The sequence below is a fragment of the Trachinotus anak genome, unplaced genomic scaffold (assembly GCF_046630095.1).
Source record: "Trachinotus anak isolate AG129_WGS33_773 ecotype Australia unplaced genomic scaffold, CSIRO_AGI_Tana_v1 ptg000011l, whole genome shotgun sequence".
Classification (NCBI taxonomy): domain Eukaryota; kingdom Metazoa; phylum Chordata; class Actinopteri; order Carangiformes; family Carangidae; genus Trachinotus; species Trachinotus anak.
The window spans coordinates 28,405,182-28,432,645 of record NW_027273862.1 but is presented as its reverse complement, the minus strand read 5'-3'; the positions used below and the strand labels follow the sequence as shown (position 1 = coordinate 28,432,645).

The window sequence follows — 27,464 nt, the reverse complement described above, 5'->3', positions numbered from 1 at the left end:
GCTGTCTGTGATGGAATCAACAAAGGCAGGGAGCATTAGTCGATGTGCTCTCAGCTTAGTAACAAACAGATGAAGGGCGGAAAGTTACAGTTCATATTTTAACCTTCAGGTCATTTTCACTTGAAATTCATCATATTTATACACAATCTTCCACAAATCTGGTCTTTGGGAAATGTTAAAACCTTAGTATGGAAATAAATGCAACTAAATTTCTAGCTATTTAACAACATGATTTAACGTTGACAAAGTTTCCTGCTGCTCTAAGATGTTTCCACCTTCAGTTTTTATCTAAAGATAAATTAACAAATCAGTAAAGTGGTTTGTTAAAGTGGTTTGTCAAAGGAACAAGCTCAGATATCAGATAAATTCTTTTTCATTTTTTAGGCTTTTAAGGTTGAATCATTTTACAAAACAACAATGAAGCTCCAGGTTAATTGTTGAGATTAATTTTCAGGATTCCTCAGTTTTTTAATTTTATGATAATCATTGCTTTGCAGTTACTGTCAGCTCCATCCAAACTCACAGCGATGACAGCACACTCAAAGCAGAGGTGGACAGATGTTCTGTGACATCTGTCTGTGAAAACACTGACTCACTTCCTAACGCTGCTCAGAATCGATGTGTAAAAAATAGCTGGAAGACTCTGATCTGTCAGTGACAGACAGCAGAAATATTCAGGTTGTGTTCAGTGTTGCACAGCAGCAGTGAAACGAAAGTGAGTGTGTGTGTGTGTGAGCTGTTAAAAAGCGCTGAGTGCACGAGGAGAGAGTCAGATTAGATTTAGGTTAGTGTGCAGGGCGGAGCGCCGGGATAATCCTGTCGTTGTTTAGCCCCCCCCTCTCAGTCAGGATGACCTTCACCCGCCCAGTCGGGACGATAGCAGCTGCAGCCTGTTGCAGTCTCTGAGTGGCTGAGACAGGCTGCACTGAGCCAGAGGCCGTCTGAGCAAACAGCTGTTTGTCACTGTGCTGCATCTCACCTGGTAACACACATCCTGCACACAAGTTCAATAAGTTCTGTTTCCAGCAGAGTCAGTGATAAAGGACCAGTCTCAGTCTGACCTGTAGCTGATTCACAACAGTCCACCAGTAAACAAGGTACGTCCTCACTGATGACACAAAACACCATAAACTACAAACATGTAAATCTACCGTAAACTTTAAATGTCAGAAAGCTGCTCAAACCATCGTAACAGAAATCCATGCTCTAAAAACTGTCAGTATGTGTGTTGAAGTTCTTTAAATTTGGCTGAGCTAATAGTGTCCTGGAGCAGTTTTCACAAAAATAAGAAAACTACATTACCCATAAGTCTCTGGGCTTACAGAATCTGTTGATGAGGGATAAACTGACTAAGAGACAAAGTATGTTTTGTTGTTATGACGCAAATTATGATACAATGCAATTTTACTTATATTATTGAAATCAATGCATTATTCAAGTTGTGAGGAATTACATATTGTAGAAAAGGCTACTAAAGGAATCTGGCATATTGTTCATGGCATTAATGTGTTCCTCACTTTAATGTTGCAGCTGGTAAAGATGGAGCTAATTTTAACTTCTTTATATGATGCATGGTAACTTAGTCTATATCAATACATCATAATTTTTGTTGATTGGTTTTGCGTTTATACTGTGAATCAGCAAAATAACTAGTAACTAAAGCAAGTAAAATGTAGAACATTCCTCTGTAGTGGAGCAGAAGTTTAAATTAACATAAAATATAAATACTCAAGTAAAGTACAAGTCAAAATTTTACTTAAACTCAGTACTTGAGTAAATGTATTTAGGCTGATGTTATTAGCATTATTTAAGTTAACATGTCTGTTAAGATGTAACTAAAGATGGACAGTATATGGTTTCTGTAAGTATATAGATTAAACTATCAACAGGTATTCAGGAGAGGGAGCCTCGGTGGAGCGCTTCACGTCACATTATCTGCTGTCACGTTTGTCTGCAGCATAACTGCTTCAGTAGAATGACTTGATTTTTTTTAACTGGACCTCTTTACATGCATGATGGAAAAAAGCAGCCAGTGCCAAAATCTTGTCCTGTAATTCTTCAGAGGAGCCACAGTCTACACAGATTCACTTTCCAGGAAGTGAGTAACAAACAAGAGGTTGAATAAGAGGTTAGCTTGGGTCAGACACAGCTAAGAGGCTTGGACTTACAAGCCCAGTGAATGAGGACTCTTTCAAAACCTGCGAGCAAATCAGCAGTTGTAGGATTATTAGTCTGAAGTCTGGGAAAACAAGGTCCCACATTTACACAGGAGAAGAGTCTGTAGTGAGGATCGAAACAGACGTGACCTAATAAACTTCTGCTCCTATACAGGAAGAACTAAGTTTCAAAAGTAAAGCCAGGTTGAAGCATCAAACATTTTCATCATGAGCCATCGTCACCCCTAACATAAGATTATTATCGCAGCGTGACTCAAAGGATCGATACGTCAGTGAGTCCAACACTTCGGTCCAATCTGAAATGTCTCTACTACTGTACAATGGATGACCATGAAGTTCAGTGCAGACGTTCATGGTCCCGGGAGGATGCGTCTCAGTGACTTTGGCGGCTTTGTCATGAATCAAACGTCATCATTTTCTCCAATACTTTCACTGGTTTATGACCAAATACAAGAGGTGGAATTTAACTACATTTGCTAAGAAATATTTGGGAGTATTTCTACTTCATGCTGATGTTTACTTCTACTCTACATTTCAGGGGGTGACATTGAATTTTAAACTCACCTACATTTGTCTGACAGCTGATTACTTTTCAGATGAAGATGTTACATATAAATCACAGGATATAATCATCATCATATAAATGACATGATTGATGATGATCACTTGAATTTAAACTTTTAAATTTGGTCATTCATTTATTTGTATTATTTTTTCACTCCACTTCTAACAAAATGTGTTATCTTATCTATTCTGTTTGTTTTATTTTTACTTATTTTGTTTACGGCTGCTCATTGTTCCCTTATATTGACCCATGTATGTTGATCTGTTATTTCATACACACACATATATAACTAATATGCATATCAGTTTCATTTAGTATTAGCATTTAGCATTAGTATTTTGCACTTTTTATATATATATATCTATAGCATATTCATAATGTATGTTAGAATTACTCAGTTGTTAATGATGTAATGTCATATGACAAGAGTAAAGAGTTTTAAAAACGTATATTCTTAAACTGAAATACAGAAGTCAGGAACAAAAACGTCCCCACGAGCTCAAAATCAATCACTGTTTCACATAATAACTTTAATCTAACTGTGGATTATTCCCTCCAACATCAGTGGGTGTAAACCAGCACTAAGTCCCTGTGATCAACACGTGTTGCTCTGAGCGGTCCAGGCTGCCGTGGCCCGGCATTCCTGGGGGCCCCTTTCACTCTTAGATAATTGCTGCTGCCTTGTGGGAGAGGAGGAAGTGCCAAAGAGAACAAACAAAAGCAAATTAGCGGATGCAAATCTCCGCTTGAGCGAAAGTGCTCAATCTATGGTTTCAATAGGCTTGCGCAATAACAGTTGGCTGAAATCCAGGCCTTGTTTACAAAAAAGGACACGAAAAATGATCCATTCATTAATCATCAAGGACTCATTTTGAGCAAAACTCTGGGGGTAACAGTATTTAACCAACATTGTTCTTCACCTGTTTTCAATGTATGTAAATAAAAAAGTTGGGAATTTTAGATGAGTCATATAAAGTTGCAAGCAATAAGATTTCTCCTTCCCATAGAAACACAATGTACCCATTCATACGGAGCTGTGGCACAACTGGGTGCACAACCTCCTCACATAGTTCTCATAGTAGAAGAGATTATTAATAGAGTCCAGGAAGATTTCACCTGCACCACATTCTTAAATTGACAGATGGCTGAAAACTTGGCTGAAGTTTGGTGGAACATGGAAAGAGGCTCATTTTTTATTGATCTGACATCAAACCTGATGTTTAACATTTTGGTTACAATTTTTTTTTTGTATCTATTGGCTGGTTATTGTCTGATTTTACACTACATGGCCAAAAGTATGTGGACACCACTGTCTACATACTGTATTTTGTGTACTTTTTCATGCTTTGGGTTTGAGACATGATTATTCCATTTATGGGAACTCTTGATGCTACGAAATACAATTATCTTAAAACAGTTGTTCCAAAACGTTAACTTAAAATGAACCAATGAGCATTGTGACCCCTCATCACAGGTTTTGGTCCCCCAGTGTGTCCATGAGTTGAGAACTATTCAACCCAAAGAGTGTTTTTTCTTTCTTGGATTTGTGTTAATTGAAGAGGCCTGGAGAGTGAAAAGTATCCAGTATTTTACAATGAAAGGTCACAACTTAAAGAAAAGGGGTGATTGTGGCTCAGGAGATAGAGCGGGTCATCCACTAATCAGTGGTTCAATCCCTGGCTCCTCCAGTCTGTGTGTCTATGTGTCATTCAGAAAGATACTGAACTCCAAATTGCCCCTGACAGCTGTTCCATCAGTGTAAGGGTGTGATGAATGTATGTGTGTGTGAATGTATTACTGTGGCATGTATTGTGAAGCACTTTGAGTGGTCTCTAAGACTAGAAAAGAGCTATATGAGTGAATTCCATTAACCATTTACAGTTGTAATCCTCAACGTCAAAGCTGCAGCTCATCGAGAAAACAGCAACCAGCCAGAGTCCTTACATGGACACACAAACACCAACATAAAAACCAGCACAAACATGAGCTAACTCTGAATTTTCACTGGTTCTTATAAAGCTCGTAATAGCTTGCCTCCCCAGTATATCACTGACCTGTTCCATAGAGACCTGGTAGTTGTCTTTTAACTGTACCCAGACTGAGATCCAGGTCCTCAGCAGAAGCTTTTAGTTACTTTGACCTTGTTCTCTGGAACAAACTGACATGAAATCAGACGCTACTGTTTCCACATTTAAAAGAAAACTTAAAACCTGTTTGTATTCTCAGGCCTATAACTAGACAGTGTGTGCAGCTGGACAACTATCTTACTGTCAGTTGTAATTTTATGCGTGTGTGTGCTGATTCATTGTAACTCTAGTGTTACCTTATCTACACTTGTATGCTAATGTTACCTTGAACTAACACACAGATAAACCTGACTTGACATTTTTGTGACATTACCATTGTGTATTTATCATCATCACCTTGTACCTTCATCAGAAAACAACTGTCGCTTCCTGCAGGATCTCACCTGAGGCCGAAGCCAGTGTCCTGACATCACGTCCCTGAGGCCTGAGGCGATGAGAGCTCCACACAGTCAGACAACCATCAGTCATAGAGCAGGATGAAGGGGTTGGTGTGACGACAGCCATGTCCCTCCGGCCTCACCCCCATTCCTCCGGCCACTCACGACCACGCACATCTCCTTAAGGACAACACCACCGACACCTGAGAGATCTGAAGTGGTCTTCAGTCTGATCAGGGCTGACGGCACGGGCAGGTTTCTCTTTCCTTTAATCTGATTATAGTAGGTGGATTGAAAAAGCTCAAGCACACGAAAGGGTTGGAAAAATCTGGAGATAGAGGAAATCTGTTACAGTGGTTGAAGGGCTACTTGCATTAAACCTCTTATAACAGACAGGAATAGAACGAGGAGGAACACAGAGTGATTTAGTAATCCGTACAGTTAAAAGTCCAAATAATCCAGGTCTTATCTTTTTGTTTTCTAAGCTTCTCTCAGTCAATAACAAAATGGTAGATAAATCATTTAATCATACATATTAATACATTGTCTTAAACCTGCTGAGTAATACTTGATCTATTTGGATTAAGGCGCTGAGTCATTCCCTCAACTGACAATAAATGAACAAAATGCTCAGTGTATAGACCTGAAATAATGTTCAGTTTGTGGTTTGATTTGATTCTAATTTGCAAAGATTTGCACCCTCATCTCCAGGAAATACCTCATGCCCCACTGTCTGTGTTGGATTTTAAAGTATTAGCTGGATTTGCTCTGAAAGGTGTTATGTAAGTCTGAAGATACAGTAAAGAAAAATATGGAGAGAAACGTGACAATGACTCCTGACTGGGAAAATGAACCTTCCTGTGTCTGTTTTTAAAGTTGTCCAAGATACACAAGGCTGGATTGAGCAAAGCAGTCACTGCCCCAGAGCCAGTGTCAGTGTCAATTGGTTTCTGATAATTTTGTTATTTGCTAGTTTGTCAGGGATTTTGCATTATTGCCTTGTGTTGTGACCCTGTCTTGTAGAGGAAACATGTGTCAACACATTTATTCTGTCATTTCATATCGTGGTCAAGTAGTGCAGATTGTAAATAAAGTTATATATAATCAAATTACCACAAACTGAATGACACACAGAACACCTGGAGTTTTCAGCTCTATTTTATTGAATTAATGAGATTATTATTTCTATTCTATCTGAGAAGTTTTCTGGAAAAAAAAAAAATCTCAAGTGAATAACTGTCAGTGGAACAAATAAAGTTGCATAAAATGGAAACAAACAAAGTTAATACCTCAAAAATTATACTTAAGCTCTGTAGCTGAGTAAATATAATAAGTGCTATTCCATCACAGACAGAATCATATTTCATTGTGATATAAATATCCATAAATATATATCTTTAATTACGGGTATGGTAATTTCTTTACCTTCACATCCGGTACTACCCCGTTTTCCGTCCGACACTTGGAGGAACCGTCCTCTTTGTTCCGGCCTCACTGGAGTCAACATGGCGGCAGAGGGAGACGTCGATTTGGACCTGGAAGCCGAGGAAAACTGCACCGGGAAACCGGCGGAAAAGCCTCGGAAACATGACAGCGGAGCCGCGGACCTGGAGAGAGTCACGGACTACGCGGAGGAGAAGGAAATCTCCAGCTCCGACCTGGAAACGGTGAGAGCTGCGGGCTAACGTTAGCCCGGAAACATGCGGCCGCCGCTGCCTTCACTGTCCGCACATCATCCCTGACACCGGCCCATGTCCAGAGAGACGTTCAGCTGTACCTGCGTTGTCTTATTTATACACTTCTCTTACTTTTATTTATCAGTTAGCGTTTGTTTGGTTGTTGTGTGGTGAACGATTAGCTCACAGGCTGAAAAACTAGCTAAACTTAGCTTTAACTGTATTAATACAAAATATTTCAGTACAGATCGACAGGGACAATATTATGTACAAATAATCCTATTACTAATACACGTAAACACTTTAAACAACAGTAAACAGCATGAAATAAATATAAAAACAGTATTACAGTTAAACTGTATGGTGTAGGCAACAACAGAAAGTAATCAGGGCTGTTTTCCAATGAATTATATTTAAGTTGTTCTGAGTAATATTACTGAATATCAAGTTGTATAGGTATATTTTTAATGTTTATATATCAACAAACACAATAAATTCCTCATCATCAGAATATCACAAGCACACACTTGAACATATGTCAACCAGACAAATAAGATAAGAAGAAAAACATTAACTGATAATGATAAATGATAAACTGCTTCATTGGCAGATGAAGGCTTTTAGATAAATTTACCTGCACTGCAGATCTTGAAAAGTCTTTAAAAACCATTGATTTCAGTTTTGTTGAAAAAATGCCATCACAGCTTAAAACTCAAAAATCCCATTGACAAAGATAATTTGTAAATGCAACTGGGAGTTAAATTAGTTAAAAACATTTTTTTAATGGGGTGATATTAGTAAAACAGGGTGTTGTGTTGTTTCAAACCTCTGACTTGTGTAAAATTCACATTTGAACCTGAAAATAGTTGTTTAATTTTTAATTGGTTTATCCATTCATCCATACTATGCTGCCTACACAGGTACAGGTTGCATTGAATTATTAATTTCTTATACTTAAAGCAATTGTTATTTACATTTGGGAAGTACTAACACATATGTGATGAATGGCAATTAATTCATGCACTTAGTGAATAATTATTATAAGTATTAAAATGTCTTCATAACAGTGTTTCTTCTTTCAGGCTATGTCAGTGATCGGAGACAGAAGGTCACGAGAACAGAAAGCCAAACAGGAAAGGTAAGATCAGTGTTGACCCTCTCACAGCGTGGCAGCTTCAGCTCCTCATTTCTTCCTCTGGGTAATTCATCAGTACTGTAGTTACTCACAGCTACCACACGTAGCAAACCCACAGGAGGTGACTATGAGAAGGAAAATAACATCTGAGGGATTTTCTGTAGATTTTCAATCTCACATCATCTCGATGTTCAGTCTGAACCTTTAAACTAAATCTCTGTCGTCTTGTTTTTGGTGCTTTCAGAGAAAAGGAGTTGGCCAAAGTCACCATCAAGAAGGAGGACGTAGAACTAATAGTAAGTTTTTCACTCAGTCATCTGGGATGTTTTTGTATATTCAGGTGATGATACAGCCACTACATGGTCAGAAGTATATGGACACCACATTAAACCCATGAGCATTAATCTGCTATTACAACAGCAGTTGCTCTTCTAGGAAGGTGTTTCATAACATTTTATAATCTGACTGCAGGGATCAGCAGGTTTTCAAAGGTTCCTCAAAAAAAGGGCCTCAGAAGACTGAATTAAATTTTTTCATCTGTCCTGCTGCAGAAAGTCACATGAGTTATGTTTTTTTGTATGTGGTTTTTGGCTGTTGGCAGATGCACCAAACCTATAAACTTATAGAGTGATTGTGACAGTGAACTGTGCTGCAGGAGGCTGGTCAGCCCTCAGACCAGCAGCAAACACTCACTACTGCTGCCATAGTGGTGAGAAAACTCAGCAGCTCAGATGATTAGATTAGGTAAAGATTTTAGCATGAATTTGCGTGAACTTGAAAAGAATCATTTTAATTGGTTAATCAATTTCTGTGCCTTATCCCTCTATATCACTAACTTTATTAATTACTTATTTATTAGGTCCTGCTAAACCATATAGTCCCTACTGGTTTGCCATCATACTTTAAACAAGTTCTTCCGCAACAAACTGGAATAATAATTTCTTTATGGAGATTTTTCTGAGTAAAATATGATTGTCTGCAGCATTAAGATTTCCCTACACTCTTAACACGAAGGACATGAATAACAGCCCATACTGGGGTGTCAGGTATGTCCATATACTTTCGGCCACATACGGTATCATGATACACATCAAAACTTAAATGTGAGGGTTGCTTTGAATACAGCTACACATCCCACTTGGGATCAGATGCCATCATGTGCAAGAATATTAATTTTTAACAATTTAAACTGATGCACCTTTAGAGCTGCAGTGATTAATTGATCAACAGAAAAATAATCATAATGGTTTAAGTTGTTTTTTTAAACAAAGACACTCCCCTTTTCCAGCTGCTTTGTGAGAATTTACTGGTAGTTTTAGAACAGTAAATGTATTATCTTTGGATTGGGAATCTGATGGAATCATCCTGGGAAACTGGCATTGTTCACTCTCTTTGTATTTTACACAAACTACTTGTTAGTTGCGGGTCTGTCCATTTTTATAATCACTTTGTGTCAGTGTTCAGGCTGTAATTTGTCACGTTGTGTTGATGTTGCTGTGCAGATGTCTGAGATGGAGATCTCCAGGGCTGTGGCGGAGCGAAGTCTGAGGGAACACATGGGGAACGTGGTGGAGGCTCTGGTGGCTCTCACCAACTGAACTAACTGCATTTACACAATGGACTGCTTCACTTTTTTTTTTTTTTTTTTGAAACCAAGGCTCATCAAGTCAGTGAGGCTGAACTGATCTCAGTGGTTAAACTGTTGCGGTGTAATCTTTACAGAAATCCTTTTTTTTTAAAAATAAAAGTTGACGTTTGGCCTGCCTCTTCTTCACCTGTGTTTTAATTGTTGCATTATTGTTTGAATCTGTGGAAATGTTTTAAAAATGAGGAAAATACAGATTTTATTTGCAAACAAATCAAATGACACCTGTACTTTCACATAAATGGAGGAAAAACAGGAAATCAGCACAACAATCTTCATATTAAATGTTATTATAAGCTGATATTTACAAAATGACTTTGCTTTAAAACTGAAGGAGGTATCAGTGTGACGTGGTTTGTTGACCATGGATAGAAATCTTTAGGATTTAGATTTTTCCTGCCTATCGCCTCAATTTAAGCTCTTTTCACAAACTGAAAACCAGCTGCGTCTTAAGTAGAGTTTGAAGAGCTAACATGGAATTAAGTTTTTTTTAAATGTTGGTGCACCTTCCTGGTAGATGCACAGTTCAGAGTGGTGGAATCAGTCTATTTGCTGCTTTCCTTCCATAACAAAGTCAAGGGAAGAGAATCAGCATCCTTGAACTGAGCAGGATGCAGCTCGGTCTCTGAACAGTCTCTAAAGCTGCAGTGTGGACACGATGAAGTACAATCCACATCTTAGGTCTTCCTCTTCTTCACCGTGGGCCGGTCGAACACGTCTCTCACGCCTGCCGCCTTCTGCTTGAAGAACTTGCTGTTCTGAGCGCTCTCCTGGGCCCAGGCCGAGTCGAACGACGTGGTGTCCTGGTCCACCAGGTGGGTGTACTTGGTGCGTCCCGACCGACCAAAGTTTTTGACCTCAAGGGGTGAAAACAAACCGCAAACAGGTCAAATCCAGAGAAGTGAACAACTTAATTCAAGGGTTTATGTCCCCTGAAGAACGTTAAAAGGGAAAGTGCCAGAAAGTTTTGGTACAAGTTTAAGAAAAAACTTAAAACTTTTAAGCCTAAAATGAGTCTCATGTTGTACTGTTTGAACTCATTTATATTCTAGGGAGGATTCAAGAGTGTCCAGAGACACCACATGCATCAGAATGAATTAGTAGAAAAAGTGCATCTATAAAAAAAATCCTGACTTCTTGAAATATTTACACAGTATTAAATATTACACACTATAATTCTAAGAAAACACTGAAGGAAGCAGATACAATATGTCTGTTACATGTATGAGTGTGAAAAAAAATGTTCTGAATTTAAACAAGCGTAAGGGCAAATATAAGAGGCTAACAAGGCACGTTGAGTTACATAGGAATAACATTTTACAAGGCAAGTAGTAACCAGATCCATCCACCTCACCGATCTCTCAGTGCACTGTAATGTAAAAGCAGCTCACCTGCATGACTTTGGGTAAGATGGTTTTGTTGAAGTGATCCTCCAGAGTAGGTGCACTGAAATCTCTCTTGTACACGTCCTCCTCCTCATTCTGGAACAGAACCCACAAGTTAATATCAGTCACAGAAAACTGTTGAACAGACCAGTATATGAGGTCAGCAGCTGTCACTGCTCCCTGGTGGACAAACTATGCAATGTTTCTAAATTTCAAACTGACCAACATAAACTGACATGGAAACATCTGTCATAAACTACAGACTGCATCAGTCTGCCTCTAATGTTTAGCCATTACCAAAACCAGCTGAAGGTAGAACTGCTCTGACTGTGTGGCTGTTAAGTTATGTAGATACATCTTCAGAAGCTTATTTTAACCAGGAAAACATCACACTGATTAAAAATATCTTGTACAGGTGTGTCCTGACCAAGAGAGACATGGATGCATAGACATAGAAGTTACATGTACAGGACACTGGGATCAACAATACAAATAAGATCAGAACCACAACTGCAAAGCGAAAAATACCAATCAATGCACAACGCTACGAAAATGTCAGACGTTTACAGTCCAGACATCAGAAAAACCGTCCTACACTTGTCTCTGACGGCTCCTGGGGTAACTATAACTTGGATGTCACTAAGACATGCTCACCAGGTAATGAGCTTCATGTCAGTTTCTGTAATAAATAACTTTTAGGATCATATTTTGATGGCGGCGAGTTCATAACATTCCAATCAGAAATCATCACAAAAAAAGACAAATATTTGCTGGTTCTAACTTCTCAAATTGATGATGTAAATAATTGTTAGTTGTAGCCCATCAATACGAATTCACTGACACTGAACATTTAGGTGGCGAGATCCTCTGAATACTGCCCCGTCATTTTTGCAGCATAGCTAAGGCAGATGATGTCAGACCTAACTGCAGCCTTGGTAAGACTCCACCTCTGCAGTGACTCACCATGAAGAAGGCTCCTCTGTGGTAGTACTTCTGCAGGAACTTGTATTTGCCCTTGCTGGCTTTGTTGGTGATGAGTTTGTTGCTGTTGCGAAGCTCAGCCCTGCGCTCCTCCTCTGTCAAGTTGTGGAATCTATCGATTTCAGCCTTCTCCTTCTCCATGCTGAGGACAAACAACCCTCATTATCATCGTCAGCAACAACTACAGCACTGTGCTAACTGAAAAGTGCTCAATTAGTCCATTTCATTTCATTACAAAGTCATTTTAATGAGTCAGATTAGTGTTTACTCACACTTCTCGGGCCTCTCTGTCTCTCTTGATGCGTTTCAGCTCTCTCACTTTCCAGGCTTCGTATTCTTCCTCCTCGTTCTCTCCATCCGTGTCCAGGGCGTCAAGAGCAGCCAGCGTGCGTCGGTTCTCCTCAAACTCCTTCTTAGCCTCCTCCTCCACAATCTTGAGGGTGTAGCGCCGTCGCTCCTCCGCCTGCTTCTTGGCCTCGACCTCCAGCTCTCTTTGCTTCTGCTCCTCTGCTTCGCGCTCTGCCACTGTGACTCTGTCCTTTCTGTGGTGCAAACAGATGTTGATAAAGAAAGTTGCCGAAACATTGACGGGTTAAAGTGTTTCTGTTTGGTTGTCTCGGTTCATACTTGCGAATGAAGACAGGTTTGAGTCGCGGCTCTGCTTCATCCTCGCTGTCTGTGTATTCCTCATATTCAGACTCAGACTCTGACTCCTCCCCCGACTTCCCCTCCTCCTCCAACTCCATGACCTCCATCTCCTCATTCTTTCGCTCAGTAGCTCGCTGCCGCATCATTGCTCGTCTCCTCTCAATTTCCTGCACACAATGACAAACTCCACCTTAAATACTTGACTCAATATAATTAACCAAGTTTTTTTTTTTTTTAACTTAGTTTAACAGATAAAATTAAACAGCTCAGATAGCAACCTCATCATCCACTTCTTCCTCTTCCTCCTCTTCCTCCTCACTGCTCTCCTCACGCTCTGGGTGCCACGTGCCTTCATCAGAGTCCTCGCTGCTCTCGGCAACAACTTCAGGCTCCGCGATCTGTCTGTGTCTTGCGAGCCTGAGCACAAAGAAACAAAGGGGTCGAATTAGCATTTCAGCAGCAACATTTATTGATCATTTCAGTCAATTCAAACCAAATCTGAAGAGCGGCGTGATACCTCTCCTCCACGTCCTCAGAGACCCGGTTGAGTAAACGTTTGAGACGTGGGTCAGAGATGTCCTCTTCCTCCAGCTCCACTTCTGGCTCCATTTCTTTTCCCTTCTTCACAAACTGGAAGTCCTCCTCTTCCTCATCTGATGACTCCATTGGAGCATAGTCAGGACGTTTACCTGACACATACCTCTTCACCTTCACCTTCTCCATGGACAGCTCACCTGGGATATGAAGAGACATTCAATATGAGTCTTTTTTGAAGCTGATACAAAAATCTGATGGAGCTGAAACAATTAGTTATCGAATCAACCATTAAAAAAATAATCTGCAACAATATTGATATCAATTAATCATTTATCAAGCAGAAATACCCAAAAAATGCTGGTTCCAGTCTCTCAGTTATAAGGATTTGCTGCATTTCTGTGTTTTACATCACTCTACTTTCTCTCAATGAAAGTAACAGCCCTCACAATATTTTTCTTTCAGATATCTAGTGATATTCTGATATTGCTGAGAGTACAAACTTGTTCAAATCCAGGAGTCACACATATTTAAATTTAAAGTAAATCAATTGGAGTTACATTTCCCAAAAAGCATTACATATTTCATGCTTTTCAGGTTGCTGACACACTATCTTGATATGTTACATCTTAACATCATTACTGAACAATAAATGACCAGAAAAAAGATAACACAAATGCACTGTCAGGTAATAAATATGACTGGAACTTGTATCTTTTGGTTGGTTAGTTTGTTGATAGTGTGTCAGGGAGGAGTTGATTCAACTGGTCACTTTTGAGGCCATAGCTTGAGCTGCTGCAAAGGATCCTATCAGATTACTTGGAAGACTGACTCCTCAATCTACACTACATGGTCAAAAGTATGTGGACACCAAATCACCATTGCAACATTAGCATGCTATTGCAACCTGCAGGATTATGTGGCTCATCGAGTAAACATTCACCTTTTTAATAAATGTAAAATGCCAAAAATTGGTAAGTGATTAATGTAAGGTGTTTGGAGTGTTGATCTGATATCTGAAGGTGTCTCCTTAGGATCTTTAAAACTTTGATTGGCATTTTTGCCATTTCCTTACATTTTAGAAACCAATCGATTCATCTATTAATCCAGAGAATCCAGATTATTATTGTTTGTTGCACTCCTATAGGATTTTTTATTATGGTATGATGAAGTAATAACTAAACTCACTTCATACAAGCTGTTGGTGTTATTTGTCTTTGCGAGGTTACACTACGCTACCTGGTGGAACTACAAAATGATAGGTTAAAAATATGTGAACCAACCACTATTTAAATAATCGTTTGTTGGTTTCATCAATTCTTCAATTAAAAATGGCGAATAATCTCGTTTCAGTTTAGTGAAAACAATGTTAGCTGCAGCCCGGCTAGCTGATAAGTTAGCACGCCGCTAGCCGCCTGCTAACCGCTGCGTCTCACCTTTCTCATTCCGGACCGGCACGGCTCCGGCCGTGGACTGGATCGGCGGCAGCTTCATGTTGAGGGCTTCGCGACTAGACATGACTGCCCGGTCGACGGTACCAGGTGGATAAAAACAAAAATGAGTAGTTTCCTCGGACAAATAAGCTCGTCGTCGCTTCAACGAGACGGAAGTTTAACAAACCGTGTGGACGGACAGGAAGTGGATTTGTTCCGACCACATACACAATCTATGGTTCCGCACACGCTGAACTTCACACAAAATCATATGTAACCCAGTTTTTATGGTTTTTACAAGTCACAGTTAAGTTAAAGCGATAAAAATCGATAAGTCTGCATTTGTATAGGACCGCAAGTAATTATTGTTTTATTATGGATGAATCTGCTGATTATTTTCTCGATCAATCAATTGTTTGGTTTGTAAATAATCAGAGAAGAGTAAGAAATACCGCCAGAATTACCCACGGCCCAAAGCGAAATATTCTCAATATTTTTGTCGTTCAAACCTCAATATTATTATTATTATTTTCCAAACATCATCATCATCGTCGAAAAACATGAAATGTTTGGCAATTTTGCAAGAAAAATTACATTAACAATCATCAAAATAATTTTCAATTAAATTTCTATCAACTGATTTATAGATTAATCTACTAATCAGCTGTACTTCACATGTAAGCAGTCAGATAAATATAATGAAGTTAAAAAGTACATTTCCCTCTCAGTTGTTATGGAAGAGGTGTGAAGTGGAATGAAAAAATACAAAGTACAAGTACCTCAAATGAGTACTTAAGTGCAGTAATTGACTAAATGTACTTAGTTATGTTCCACCACTGAGAGTCAGTACTTATTCATTCACTCTGCTTTAAAGGATCATCTACCTCATTCTGGGCCTGAATTTGAACTGTTAAGAGTAATTAAACTTATTATATGATTTTTCTGAGGTACCTCGTCTCAGTTTTATTTCAATTTCAGCCAATTTGCTTTTATTTCATCTTTATTTATATATTTACACATAAAATATTAAATCAATATATTAGATTGTTCCAGTGTTGGTAATTCTCAAAAATGTAAGATTTCACAAAAATAAAATATAGTTTTAAAAATAATTATATACAGGATGTTCAAGAAGCCACTTGATAAATGTGTCTTATTGCTCAAAGTCAGACAAGAACTTCTTTACTCTTGAGTTTGTACTTTGAAAACTTCTGTAGTGTCATTCTTTCAAGTTTGATAAATACAGGCCTTGATCTTCTGTCCAAAAAATAACAGACACATTTCTTGGCATTAAAATAGATGTACCAATACAATGTTTTCTCTTTTTTTCTTCCACAATGTCTGTGTGTAGGTTATTGGCAGAAAACTCAGCAGGATTATTTCCTTTAGCTGATAACAATTAATTTTTATGCAGAATAAAATAACTGATGACCTCAGATGACCCATACAACCAAAATATGAAAAAATGAAAGGCCACACAACTTTATATGAAATCTCTCTTTTTTTTTTTAACAAATGAAAACATGATATATTTGTAATTTAAATAGTCTGTTCTGCACTGTGTTGTGGTGATGTTGTCAGAGCTGGGCTCCTCTCTGTCTGAACAGCTCCTCCAGCTTCTCCTCCAGAACTGAGTTGGTTCCTTTCAGTCCTTTCACCACCTCACTGGCCCACACAAAATACTCCTGGACCCGCTCAGCTGTCCAGCCTGCCAAATACACACACGCACACACAACACTGTGAAATACTGATACTTGCAAAAACCACCATCAGTGAGTTACAGAATAAGAGCAGTAAGAGTGGCAGAGAGGTGCTGACCGACAGGTGTGCAGCGGTTCAGGTCCCTCAGGTTGTACAGTTTATCAGCCAGTTTGACCAGTTTGGCCTGATGGCTGCAGTGAGCTGCGTGTTCCACCTGCAGACGCTTCCTCTCCTGTTTGGGCAGACTTTTGTCATCCGTCACCTCCTGAACGATACGAGCCACGGTCGGTCCAAACTTTGCTTCCAGCTCTGCAGGAGTGGTGTCTGTGTCCTCCACTGTGTCATGGAGCAGAGCAGCCTGCAGGGAGGGACAGCACACACAAACACAACGCACAGGCTCAGTAACACAAGAAATACCGTACTCCACAATGTGACTGGACAGGAACTTACTGATAACAACATACTTGTAAAACTTCAATGTCGGTGATGCCTCCTTCGTGGCTGAGGATCCTTGCTACTCCTTTAAAACACACACACAAACACACATCATTAATACAACTAGGAAAGTCTGAGTCATATTATACTCAGATATACTAAACTCAGATGTCTATTAACTACAATTCAAATAGCTATTAAAGGGTTGACGATAAAATACTCATTTTATTCAATAGTAAAGAAGAGTACCGGTACTTTTTTTTTTTTTTAAACAGTTCCAAATGCTGAGGAACCCTGAACTGTATTATACGAGGAAATGTTTCTTAAAAAATATTGAAGATATTAAATTTAATATTTTTTAAAAAGAATATTTTTAACCCATACTTTATTATAATTTGTTAAAGCAGCCAGTCTTATGTTAGGTTCTATGTTTTTTCCACTTCAACTTCCTATTAACAAATATGCCCAAAAAGTGAATGAAACATGGCAGATTTCTGTTCCATTGACATTTTAGTGCCCTGCAAACATAATAAAATTTTACTTTAACTTTCAGAATGTTAGCAAGCATCTTGTAACTCTCACAATGAAGTCATTGGTACTTCTTATGAACATATGGAAGTTTTTGAGATTTAAAAGAAAAAAATCATTATCATCATCAATCATCAGTTATAATCAACAACAAAATGGGGAAAAAAGATTTTTCAAATCAATAAATAATAAATAATTCTAAATACCCTCTTTTATTTGAGGATTTATGGTTGCATTTGAAATTCTATGCACTGCTATTGCCTGACTGGTAATGCATTTTCCCAGTTTTTCCCATTTTTATATATATATAAATAAAAAAAATTCATATATCTACTAATGGTGATTTTTAAAACATAAACAACAATCTTGATACAGATCCCTTTGTCTGAGCATTGTTGCTGACAATGTGCATCCCTTTATGGCCACAGTTCACCATCTTCTAATGGGTACTTACTGCAGGATAAAGCAACATTTTACAAAGCAACAGTCATCTCAAACTGGTTTCCTGAACATGACAGTGAACTTCAGTGGAACATCTCTGAGATGTGGTAGAACAAGGGATTGGCAGTATGAATGTGCAGCTGACAAAACTGCAGAAATGATTAGATGCATCATGTCAACATGAAGCAGAATCTCAGAAAAAGGCCAGATAAATTTATGGGTCTAGCTCCAATGATTATTATTCGATTAATTTAAAATCCAACATGCGTTTTTGTCGAGTGTCATACAGACAGACAGATTTACGAGCAGCACCTGAAGGCATCACGCTAAAGTAAATAGACTCCTAAAACCCCTGAAGCAAATTTCCTGGCTGTTTAAAATCGTAAAACAGATTTAGTTTTTGTAAAGTTTTGTAAAGGGAACTGGCTCCGTACTCCTACGTACCGACGGGGTGATTAATGTACGGAGTTCCGTCTGCGTCTTTTCGTCGCTGGTTACGATGTTTTTCTGCCGCAAAATTCACAGTTTCTATCAACAAAACCGCGTCTGAATTCATGGTGGAAAAGTGCATGAATTGACAGGAGAAAAAAAACCATAAAAACACAGCGTCAGGTGTTCCGCTCCCCGACGACGAGCCAGCGAAAGTACAGCAGTGGGTTTGTTGTAGTGTCCGGAGGAAACAGCTGGCGTTGGGGATCAGTTCCGCTTACTCTACTACGGAAGCAGGTAGATGCTAATATTCAGCTAAACGCCTTTGATGATGTTTTGTCAGATATTCGCTGCGTATTCCCCGTCATTTATTGTCTGTTTTTGTGAAACTATTTTCAAATCAGTGTCAGAACTTTGACACCAATCTTTGGACATCCGTGTGTTTTTAGCCTCCAAGCTAACCGAGCTAGCAGGTCAACTCCAGCACAGATTTTTATCCTCTGTGTGTTTCTGTTGGTTGTAGCTTCTCTGTCGTGACCTTTTCTGTTTCTGAAGTAGGAACCTTATGTTTATTGCACTTGCGCAGTGGATGAGTGACCGTTGTCCTGTCGCTATTGTGGCCCAGCATGGCTCACAGTGCCCGGAGAGACTCCCCGGGGCTCCCTGACTTCTCCCTGCTGAAGAGACTGGCCCGAGATCAGCTCATCTACCTGCTGGAACAGGTGAGAACAGGTCGCAGTAATGTGTCCGCTTAATGTGGCTCAAATGGCTGCCACACCTGGCTGCTACTGTAGGCACACCAACATTAGCATGACTGCCATTTCTTATAGGACACAGGCTACACAATGACAGTGACCAAAACAGAAACAGAAGGGGAGTCTTTACTCTGAGTTACACTGCAGGGATTATGAAGATGCTGTTGCAAAGCAGATGTTGCACTTGCGACCACACCCACCTGTCAGAAGTGAAACAACATTTTAAGTATAAATCAGGTGATATTGTGCAGTTTGGGGCAGCAACTAACCCATTTTCATGATCAATATTATTTTCAACATTGTCATTGTCAGCAAGACCCAAAACTAATGATGAACTGATCATGAATACTCACTAAAACACTAAATGTGGAATGGTGGCCAAAATAGTGCCCAACAAATTCACCATTTACTCCCGTTTGAGTAACATTTGCTAAAGAATAACAATGTCCAGCTGTTTCAGAAAATTGATTGGCTTTTTATAAGATGGAAGTTTTGAAGATGGACATTTTGAAAAGATTTGAGTTTTCAGGAGAAACCAATGGACTCCGGGACGTAAACAGTGAGGGGAAGTCTGAAAGCTGTACAGGACAGACTCAGACATAGTAGGTTTTAGTTTTAAGTTGTAGTCATTTGTGGGATAAAAACAGTGTTAGAAGTATTGAAGGATTTCTGCAGATGTATTTTAGTGAAAACACCTCTTTTTCATATGTGTTGATTAAACTTGGAGATAACTGTTTATTCTCTGCGGCGTTGCTTTTGACAGACAGAGAATCCTGTAGATTGTCCTAGATTTTGTCTTCACTCCACCATCTTCTTCTCTTTGTCACACAGCTGCCAGGGAAGAAGGACCTCTTCATTGAGGCGGACTTGATGAGTCCGCTGGATCGTATCGCTAATGTGTCAACACTAAAGGTGAACACCAGCTGATGCTCCTCTGAGTTTTGATCTTGAGAAAACCTGCAGCTCCAGTGGCTTCTTCAAACATTTTGTCTCTTGTTTTTTTGCAGCAACATGAAGTCGACAAACTCTACAAAGTGGAATACAAACCTGTTATCAGCACCTCAGATCAGTGAGCCACGCACCACTCTCTTACTTCCAACAATTTAAACACACGGACACACACGATGTGACTACCTGACAATGTGGCATCACTCTCTTACAGGCTCTGTTTTCTGATCCGGCCGAGAATACAAACTGTGAAGTGGATCTGTGGTGAGTAGAGTTGGATGTTGAACTTTTTTAGTCTCAACTGAAATGTGAAGCATTGTGAGTGTTGGGACTGTCAGGCACAGAAAGTTGACATTGTATACGTTATAAGATACATAATCTAATTGACTTATTCTTTGATCCGACATTTTATGATGTAAATCAAAAGTTGAATTTGTATTTGTAAAAAAAAGTGTGTTTATATTTCTCAAATTAAGGTATTAGAAAAGGGTTTTTGTAGCAAAACAGGATATCTGCAGGTCTTGGCTGGAAAATCTCCACTTTCACTGTCAATAGTTCCAGACCTCTGATGTTATGTAAAATTTGAATGTTGACCTTAAATAAATATGATATTTTAAAATAGTTAATCTTTCTGTCCATTCATCCACAATTTTTAATGATTAATTAATGATATACAGCTGGGCCGGGCTGACAAAAATGTGATCCCTATTGATTTTCATTGATATCGTTCATACTCTGAAATGTATGACAGTGAAATCTATTCAATTTAATTCTGTGTGGTAAGAAAAAGGTCTTGAAAAAGTCTTAAAAACTCCGTGATCCCTGCAGAAACCCTTCAAAATTCAGGTATCCTATCACTGTCCCATGATTCCCAGCCTGACGTTCAGTATATTTAGTGACATTCCTTGAACATGAGTCTCAACAGTGAATCTACTAAATAATTTCAGGTGGATTTCACACTTTATTCCTTCTTGTTCCAGATGTGGCCAATGCAGACAAAGCAGCTGGAAAATTTAGAAGATACAAGATAATCTTCACCCCTCAGAAGGTACCTCCCACTCTGTAGTTGTGTTCACGTGCTGCTGTGATTTGTTTTGGATTGAGTGTGTGATATTTACGTGCTGACCCTCCTGAGTCATTCAGTTCTACGCGTGTGAGGCGGTGCTGGAGGAGCAGGGGCTCTTTGGTGGTGAGCGTCCTTCCTTCTTCACTTTTTGTTTCAGCAGCCATGATCAGCGGAAATGAAAAGTTGTGTCAAATTTGTTTGTGCCTCCCCACAGATGTGACCACTGATGAATGGGCTTTCTACCTTCTTCCACTTGACGATGACATCATCAGTCTGGAGTTGCCAGAATTCTTTCGAGACAACTTCCTGGTAAAGACAAAAATGAAATAGAGCTGAAATGATTAGTCATTGAGAGATAATTTAGAGAATTGATGTATCGGCTATTTTTTCAGTACTAATTGCAATTTGAACCACTGTATAAGTGAGTAAAATTTAACTGTAGCACTCCAGCACCTGCATAGATGCATCAGCATGTATTTCATTAAGATTAATAGCTTATAATTATTTTTACTTGCAAAAACGACTGTATAGTTTTTATCATTTTAACCAGACATTTCAAGCTCCTTCCAAAACAATCCACAACAGGCCAAATAATGTATAAGTTAAACTATTGTTTAGCTTCCTTCTAAAATTATATTCCTCATAACTGAAGTTGGCAGCTCAAAGGACATGCTGGTCTTGCAGTGTTATTAATGTGTAATTAATGACCGTTTCAAATACTTCGATAAGATAAGATAAGATAAGAAGCCTTTATTAGTCCCACAGTGGGGAAATTCACAGTGGAGAGAAAAGAAAGCTGCAAGAAAACTGCAATAACAGATATTTAAGACAGATAAATAATAAGAATACAACAATATACAAATTATATATAGTGTACAAAATTACATATTTACAAGAATAAAATAAATGATTCTACCTCATTATACTGGAACTGTTTATTTCTGTATTTATAGCTTGTAGACAGTCATTTATCAGATTTTGCACATATGACCTGTATTTTCACAGGCAGGGGACCAGCGCTGGGTGAGGACAGCTGGTAGCGCTCTGCACCTCCTTCACTCTGTTTACGGCCCGTTCTCAAAGATCTACGGGATTGGACGATGTGCAAAGGTGCAGAAAGAGCAGAGACCAAAGGCTGTCGCGTGAAGTCATTGAAGAAAATGTTTCTGCTGCTGTTTCTTCTGAGATGTGCGTGATGAGGGATTGAACCGTCGTTAGTTCTGTCTTCATGTCTCCTTCCAGATGGTGTACAAGTCGTTGAGGGAGCAGGTAGAAGAGGGAGATACAAAAGCTCGTCAGGCAGAAATAGGAAACGTTTTCCTCATTGACAGAGGTGAGAGGCCATGTATCCTTTCATCAGGGGATGAAATGCTGCATTTTGCTTTCTTTCCCTAACGCTGTCTTTGTCCTCTGCAGATGTGGACTTTGTCACTCCTCTGTGCTCACAAGTTGTCTATGAAGGACTCGTGGATGATATATTTAGAATCAAATGTGGTGAGTATTGAAGAAACATGTGGAGAGTTACCTGTGTTCAGGGGGAAAGTCTGCATCTGTTCATTGAGACTCAGCCCAAACTGAAGCACCTGAAGACGATCACTTCCTGTTCAGCAGGATAAACAGCCTGTCTGAGGAGCCAGTGCACGTCTTCAGAGGTGCTGACTGGACGGTCAGATTGCCCCAGAAACGTCGCGTGTGGGGGGTCTGCCATCATTTCTGTAACATTTCTATTCTGAAAATCGGACATTCACACCCACTTCACTCAGTGATTGGTCAGCTCTCTGAGGAGACGTGGCGTGTGAACACCTCTCTGAACATGTTCATTGATAAATCAGTGGCTGAGACGTTCAGGAATCAAGCTGCACACAGACAGTTAGAAACCTGGATGCTGCTACGATCATGTGTACAGAGAGATGAAGGATCAGGTTTTATATATTCCAAGTAAGAAAACCAGGATACTAATGTGCATCTAAACTCAGTGTCACAGCGGCTCACACTGTGTTATTTCCCTGTAGAATTAAGCCTTCCAGTTGTGTCATGACAGTCTGGCTGCAGATGTTTTTTTTTTTTTGTTTTTTTTTTTTATCTTCTTGTGTCGTCTCATCTCCTCTTTTGTTCTGCAGGATGTGTGGAGTTTGGCCCTGATGTCACCTCCTCTGACAAAAGTTTGAAGGTGATGCTGAACTCTCAGGATAAGGTAAGGCTGACGCTGGAGCTGCAGATCTTTTTCCATCATGATTAAAATTAAATGTCCCTCTGAACTCCTGTGTCGCAGGTCTTCAACGAAATCAGAAACGAGCATTTCTCCAACGTCTTCGGCTTTCTCAGTCAGAAAGCCAGGAACCTCCAGACTGCATATGATGTGAGGAAATGTTTCTTACCCTCATCAGTCTTTGTAACTAAGGCGACTCAAGTCACTGACACTTGTTCTTTTTGATCTTCCTTCTTTAACTGTACAGAAGCGTCGGGGGATGGACATAAAGCAGATGAAGACGTTCGTGTCGGAGGAGCTAAAAGGGTTAAAACAGGAGCATCGACTGCTCAGCATGCGTGAGTGTTTCAGCAGTTTACTGTGTCTCAGGTTATTATTTCAAGTAATATGAGCAAAGCTGAAGAGCATTTTCTCTTTCAGACATCGGTGCTAGTGAATCAATAATGAAGAAGAAAACAAAGCAGGATTTCCAGGAGCTGTTGAAGACAGAACACTGTAAGTTCACTCAGTTCGTGACATTCATTCATTGTTACATGTTTTTCTTGGTGATTAATGCCACTTCAGCTTTACAAGACAAACATTTTTGTTTATGTTCTCATTAACACAGAGCTTAATTTCTTGTTTTCTTGTTTCCAGCTTTACTTGAAGGATTTGAAATCCGTGAATGCATCTCGTTCATAGAGGAGCACATCAACAGACAGGTGCTTTTGCTTTAACACTGATATAGGAACATGTTAAATAATAAGAATAATAATGATAATAATATAATATATACACTGGAAACTTATTTATTTCTTTTTTCATTTTTTTCAGGTCTCCATGATAGAGAGTCTGAGGCTGCTTTGTCTTCTGTCTATCACAGAAAACGGTGAATTGTGTTTATATGACTCCAAAGACAGAATCAAATTATTCTCATGTTGTATTAACACGTGTGTCGTGTGTGTGGTGGTGTTTTCTCTCAGGACTCCTGCCAAAAGATTTCAGGTCGTTGAAGGCACAGTATCTACAGGTGAGCCTTAACATGAGTCTGAGTAACTGAAGCTTTTCGAAAATGTACAAATGACCCAGTCCAGCTTAAAAAAAAAAAACGTAAAAAGCATCGTCTTAAATTTGTCTCCGTGGAATATTAAAATTATGACACATTACAAAACTGTGTTTTAAGAAATCACCCACCTTTCCTGTTGAATATTTCCTAACTTGTTATTTCTTATGTGGTATTTTTTTTACTCTAGGTGTTTTTTAATTTTATTTTGTAACATATGCTGCTTTGTGTTTGTATGTGGTCATACGAAAGCTGGGATGAAGAGAGCCATCTGTGATTTGTGTGATGAAAACATTCACCACTTTCATTTTTCGAGCACCTGGTGAATAAAATCTTTTACACAGATGTTGACTGATAAGCAGCCATCTTTACACTTATATATGCCTTGTGAATGAGAAAACAGGAATGACTGTGTTATTCTCTGATTCAGGTAAAACAGGTCTCAGATTCACACCTGTAGCATATGAAACAGTTAATTCTGGAAAAAATAAATATGAAATGAGTGCTGTTATTTTTTAGCTTATTTATGCAAACTATTTCCTTCTTTTGTGTGTGTTTGTGTGTGTGTAAATACAGAAAAGTAATGTAAGTACTCACTAGAACATGAAAAGTGAATCAACCTGCAGTTGAAAATAATCCCCAGTAAATGTGTTACTTCCACCTGTTTCTGTAACGTCTGCTAAAAACTACAATACCCAGCTGTTTCAGGAAATGAGAGACCTGTTACACCTCTTGTGTAACATTTTCTCTGCTTGACTCTCATCAGAGCTATGGGGTGGACCACCTGCTCACATTTGCCAACCTGAGGCAGTTGGGGCTGCTGGTGGAGCAGCAGCCGGGGGAAACACTGACGGTCATGGAGAGCAAAGTGGGCAAACTGGTCAACGACAAAACTGCAGGTGAAACAGTGAAACACAGGCCTTCTGATATGAGTCGCCTCTGTATGTCTCCATCTACAGGATGTGGCTTAACTGTCCTGAACTTCATCACTATCACTTTTTTAATTCTTCTTCTTCCAGGAAAGCTGACTGACGCCTTCTCCTCTCTGGCAAAAAAGAGCAATTTCAGAGCCTTGAGCAGGAAGCTCAACCTGGTAAATTATCATCAACTTCACTATTTCCCTCCAAAAGACCAATGGCATTGTGCCTTTAACACACTGAAATACTTTGTGTGCAGGTGCCAAAGTCAGATGAAGAATATGACCTGCGTGTCCCTCAAGACATGGCGTACATCTTCAGCGGTGCCTACATCCCTTTAAGCTGCAAACTCATTGAGCAGGTGAGTAAATCAGCAGGATCCATTTATTCCACATGATCTGCCTGTTTTGTTTTGTTTTCCACCATCAGTGCCACGATGGAACCTTTTCTCATGTTATTCTTGGCGTGTGTTGTGTAGGTACTGGAGCGAGATGGATGGGCGGGGCTTGAAGAAGTCACCAGGCTGCTGAATGGCCAAGAATTTACTTTTACAGGTGAGGTCATAAGAAGATGTTATGAATGAGTGTTTACATGTGCTTAGGTAACTGGATCGCTGTCGGCTTTCTGCAGCAAACTGATTTCTGAGACGCTATGTAAACTCAGCTTTTGTAACTGGGGCAGGGGATTAGAGAGACCTGACTTCCACTGCTAGATTCCCCTTGGAGGAAGATGGTTTCTTGGCCGTGTACATGTGGAAACAGGTTTCTAACTGGTCCTTTTTTGTACAAATGACATGACATAGACTTCACTGCTGTGGCAGGTTGTAATGACAGATGATTATACCAGTGATTCATCCTCATATTCACGATACGTTAATTTAAAGTCTGGGTCTGAAAGTATGAAATTCTAAAACTAACCTGATTTCTTGTGCGTGTAAACCTACTGACCATTGTATGTGTTTTGAGTTCATGAGTGATGGAGGTTTTCTCTGTGTCTCATCAGGCAGCAACGGAGCTGATTTAAAAGCAAAGAATGACGCTCAGCGCATCGTCCTGGTCATGTTCCTCGGAGGCTGCACCTTCTCTGAGATTTCAGCCCTTCGTTTCCTCGGGAGAGAGAGAGGTAAACACGGCCTGAGCGTCGATGTGGACTTTTTTATGTTACAGTTAATACTTTCTCCTCTCTCTTTAGTTTCCCCTCTGCTGTCCTGACTTTTGAACAGAGAAGCTTCATTGTTCTCTGAACTGGTCCTGATTATTTATTAACTTACAAAATTTCAACTGAATTTTCTTCCGGAAAGTTTCACACCTTTATTATTGCTGTTTTTATGATACAAAAATATTAAACTTGATTACATTCAGCAGATGTGTTGAGAAGAATAGCCTGCATTAATGCAAACTATAACTCTGATATGCTGGTTGATAAATTTCTGTTTTGCACATTCAGCTGAGCCTCTTCATTAATTGTTAATTGTGTAACAAATGAACACTGTCTCTATTTTCAGTATAATTAGTACCAAGTTACATTGTTCTTTCCATGAAACTATTTGAAAATTATTAAGGTTTTTTGTGTGTGTTCATCTTTATTAAGCAATAAAAAAAATACACAAAATATAAAAGCAAGCTTGAGAACAAGAAAGGGAACAATAACTGAGTAAAAATAGCCAGACAAAAGTGAATAGGAATATTAAGAGCAAGTAAATATTTTAAATATAAATGTGCAATAGACGATTAAAATGAAAGCTATTTTAACATAAATCCTCCTGTTGATATTTGATATGAATTTGAGACATTTTGATGATGTTACTCTCTTCTTCTTTCAGGTTATAAATTCATTGTGGTAACGACTGCGATTACAAACAGTTCAAGACTCATTGAGGCTTTGCTTGATAACCATGTATGAGGCCTGTCGGCACAGCATGAAGGACAGAAACCTGACACATTCCTGCAGGCCCTTGTCATGCATTCCCTCCAGCACTGGCAGCACAGACGGAAAATGATCAGTTGTGATTGTTTCTGTCGTGTAAAGATGTATAAAGTGAATAAATGTTTTTAAACATGTTTTCAAGCTTCTTCTTCACATATATATTTTTTATTCTATTGCAAAATGCAGAATAGTCATTACACTGTCATTACATTAGTAATCAGGGAAACGATATTAACATAAATCCTGACACAACAGTTATAGACCAGAACAACAAACAACAAATAAAAACAATAAGTAATAAAAATAACTAAAGAAGTAAAGAAAAGGGAGCAAAGGTCAGGTGTGATTTAAAGCAGCCACAATGTTTTTAGTCTATAATTTAATAAAAAGTCAAAATCCCATGTTCAGATTAATATGTCATGCA

The 27,464-nt window shown here is 39.1% G+C and overlaps 5 protein-coding genes across 10 annotated transcripts in view; 2 read left to right on the top strand and 3 right to left on the bottom strand.

Moving 5' to 3' along the window:
* serinc4 (serine incorporator 4) overlaps positions 1 to 6,584 on the bottom strand; it is a 30,224-nt gene extending 23,640 nt beyond the window's left edge. Inside the window, exon 1 of the mRNA XM_071489592.1 lies at positions 5,213 to 6,584. The gene's annotated coding sequence lies outside the window, so the exon portion shown is untranslated. The remainder of the gene's footprint in view (positions 1 to 5,212) is intronic.
* Positions 6,585 to 6,674: 90 nt separating this feature from the next.
* hypk (huntingtin interacting protein K) lies at positions 6,675 to 9,780 on the top strand. Its single transcript, XM_071489596.1, has 4 exons — positions 6,675 to 6,873; positions 7,965 to 8,020; positions 8,262 to 8,313; positions 9,520 to 9,780. The coding sequence occupies exons 1-4, from the start codon at positions 6,712 to 6,714 to the stop codon at positions 9,613 to 9,615; spliced, it is 366 nt and encodes a 121-aa protein (XP_071345697.1). The 5' UTR covers positions 6,675 to 6,711; the 3' UTR covers positions 9,616 to 9,780.
* Positions 9,781 to 9,835: 55 nt separating this feature from the next.
* Positions 9,836 to 14,847, bottom strand: mfap1 (microfibril associated protein 1). The gene is made up of 8 exons (XM_071489593.1): positions 14,647 to 14,847; positions 13,194 to 13,410; positions 12,955 to 13,093; positions 12,656 to 12,843; positions 12,301 to 12,570; positions 12,011 to 12,170; positions 11,054 to 11,143; positions 9,836 to 10,519 (listed from the first exon to the last, which is right to left on the bottom strand). Exons 1-8 carry the CDS (start codon positions 14,726 to 14,728, stop codon positions 10,340 to 10,342), a joined length of 1,326 nt encoding a protein of 441 aa, XP_071345694.1. The 5' UTR covers positions 14,729 to 14,847; the 3' UTR covers positions 9,836 to 10,339.
* An 893-nt stretch (positions 14,848 to 15,740) lies between these two features.
* Positions 15,741 to 18,326, bottom strand: hddc3 (HD domain containing 3). The gene is made up of 4 exons (XM_071489595.1): positions 18,193 to 18,326; positions 16,809 to 16,864; positions 16,462 to 16,702; positions 15,741 to 16,351 (listed from the first exon to the last, which is right to left on the bottom strand). Exons 1-4 carry the CDS (start codon positions 18,317 to 18,319, stop codon positions 16,221 to 16,223), a joined length of 555 nt encoding a protein of 184 aa, XP_071345696.1. The 5' UTR covers positions 18,320 to 18,326; the 3' UTR covers positions 15,741 to 16,220.
* A 17-nt stretch (positions 18,327 to 18,343) lies between these two features.
* Positions 18,344 to 27,174, top strand: vps33b (VPS33B late endosome and lysosome associated). Of its 6 annotated transcripts, none has more exons than XM_071489583.1 (24): positions 18,344 to 18,474; positions 18,764 to 18,899; positions 19,764 to 19,844; positions 19,940 to 20,001; positions 20,095 to 20,144; positions 20,861 to 20,928; positions 21,024 to 21,069; positions 21,161 to 21,255; positions 21,952 to 22,056; positions 22,189 to 22,279; positions 22,363 to 22,440; positions 23,067 to 23,140; positions 23,219 to 23,305; positions 23,403 to 23,493; positions 23,576 to 23,650; positions 23,792 to 23,856; positions 23,969 to 24,023; positions 24,118 to 24,164; positions 24,964 to 25,096; positions 25,217 to 25,290; positions 25,374 to 25,475; positions 25,593 to 25,668; positions 26,117 to 26,236; positions 26,937 to 27,174. In XM_071489583.1, exons 2-24 carry the CDS (start codon positions 18,804 to 18,806, stop codon positions 27,014 to 27,016), a joined length of 1,851 nt encoding a protein of 616 aa, XP_071345684.1. In that variant the 5' UTR covers positions 18,344 to 18,474; positions 18,764 to 18,803; the 3' UTR covers positions 27,017 to 27,174. The 6 variants fall into 6 exon arrangements, with proteins under 6 accessions (XP_071345684.1, XP_071345689.1, XP_071345687.1 ...); XM_071489588.1 differs by having other exon boundaries at positions 18,414 to 18,474; positions 18,803 to 18,899; XM_071489586.1 differs by having other exon boundaries at positions 18,460 to 18,474; positions 18,733 to 18,899.
* The last annotated feature ends 290 nt before the right edge of the window (positions 27,175 to 27,464 follow it).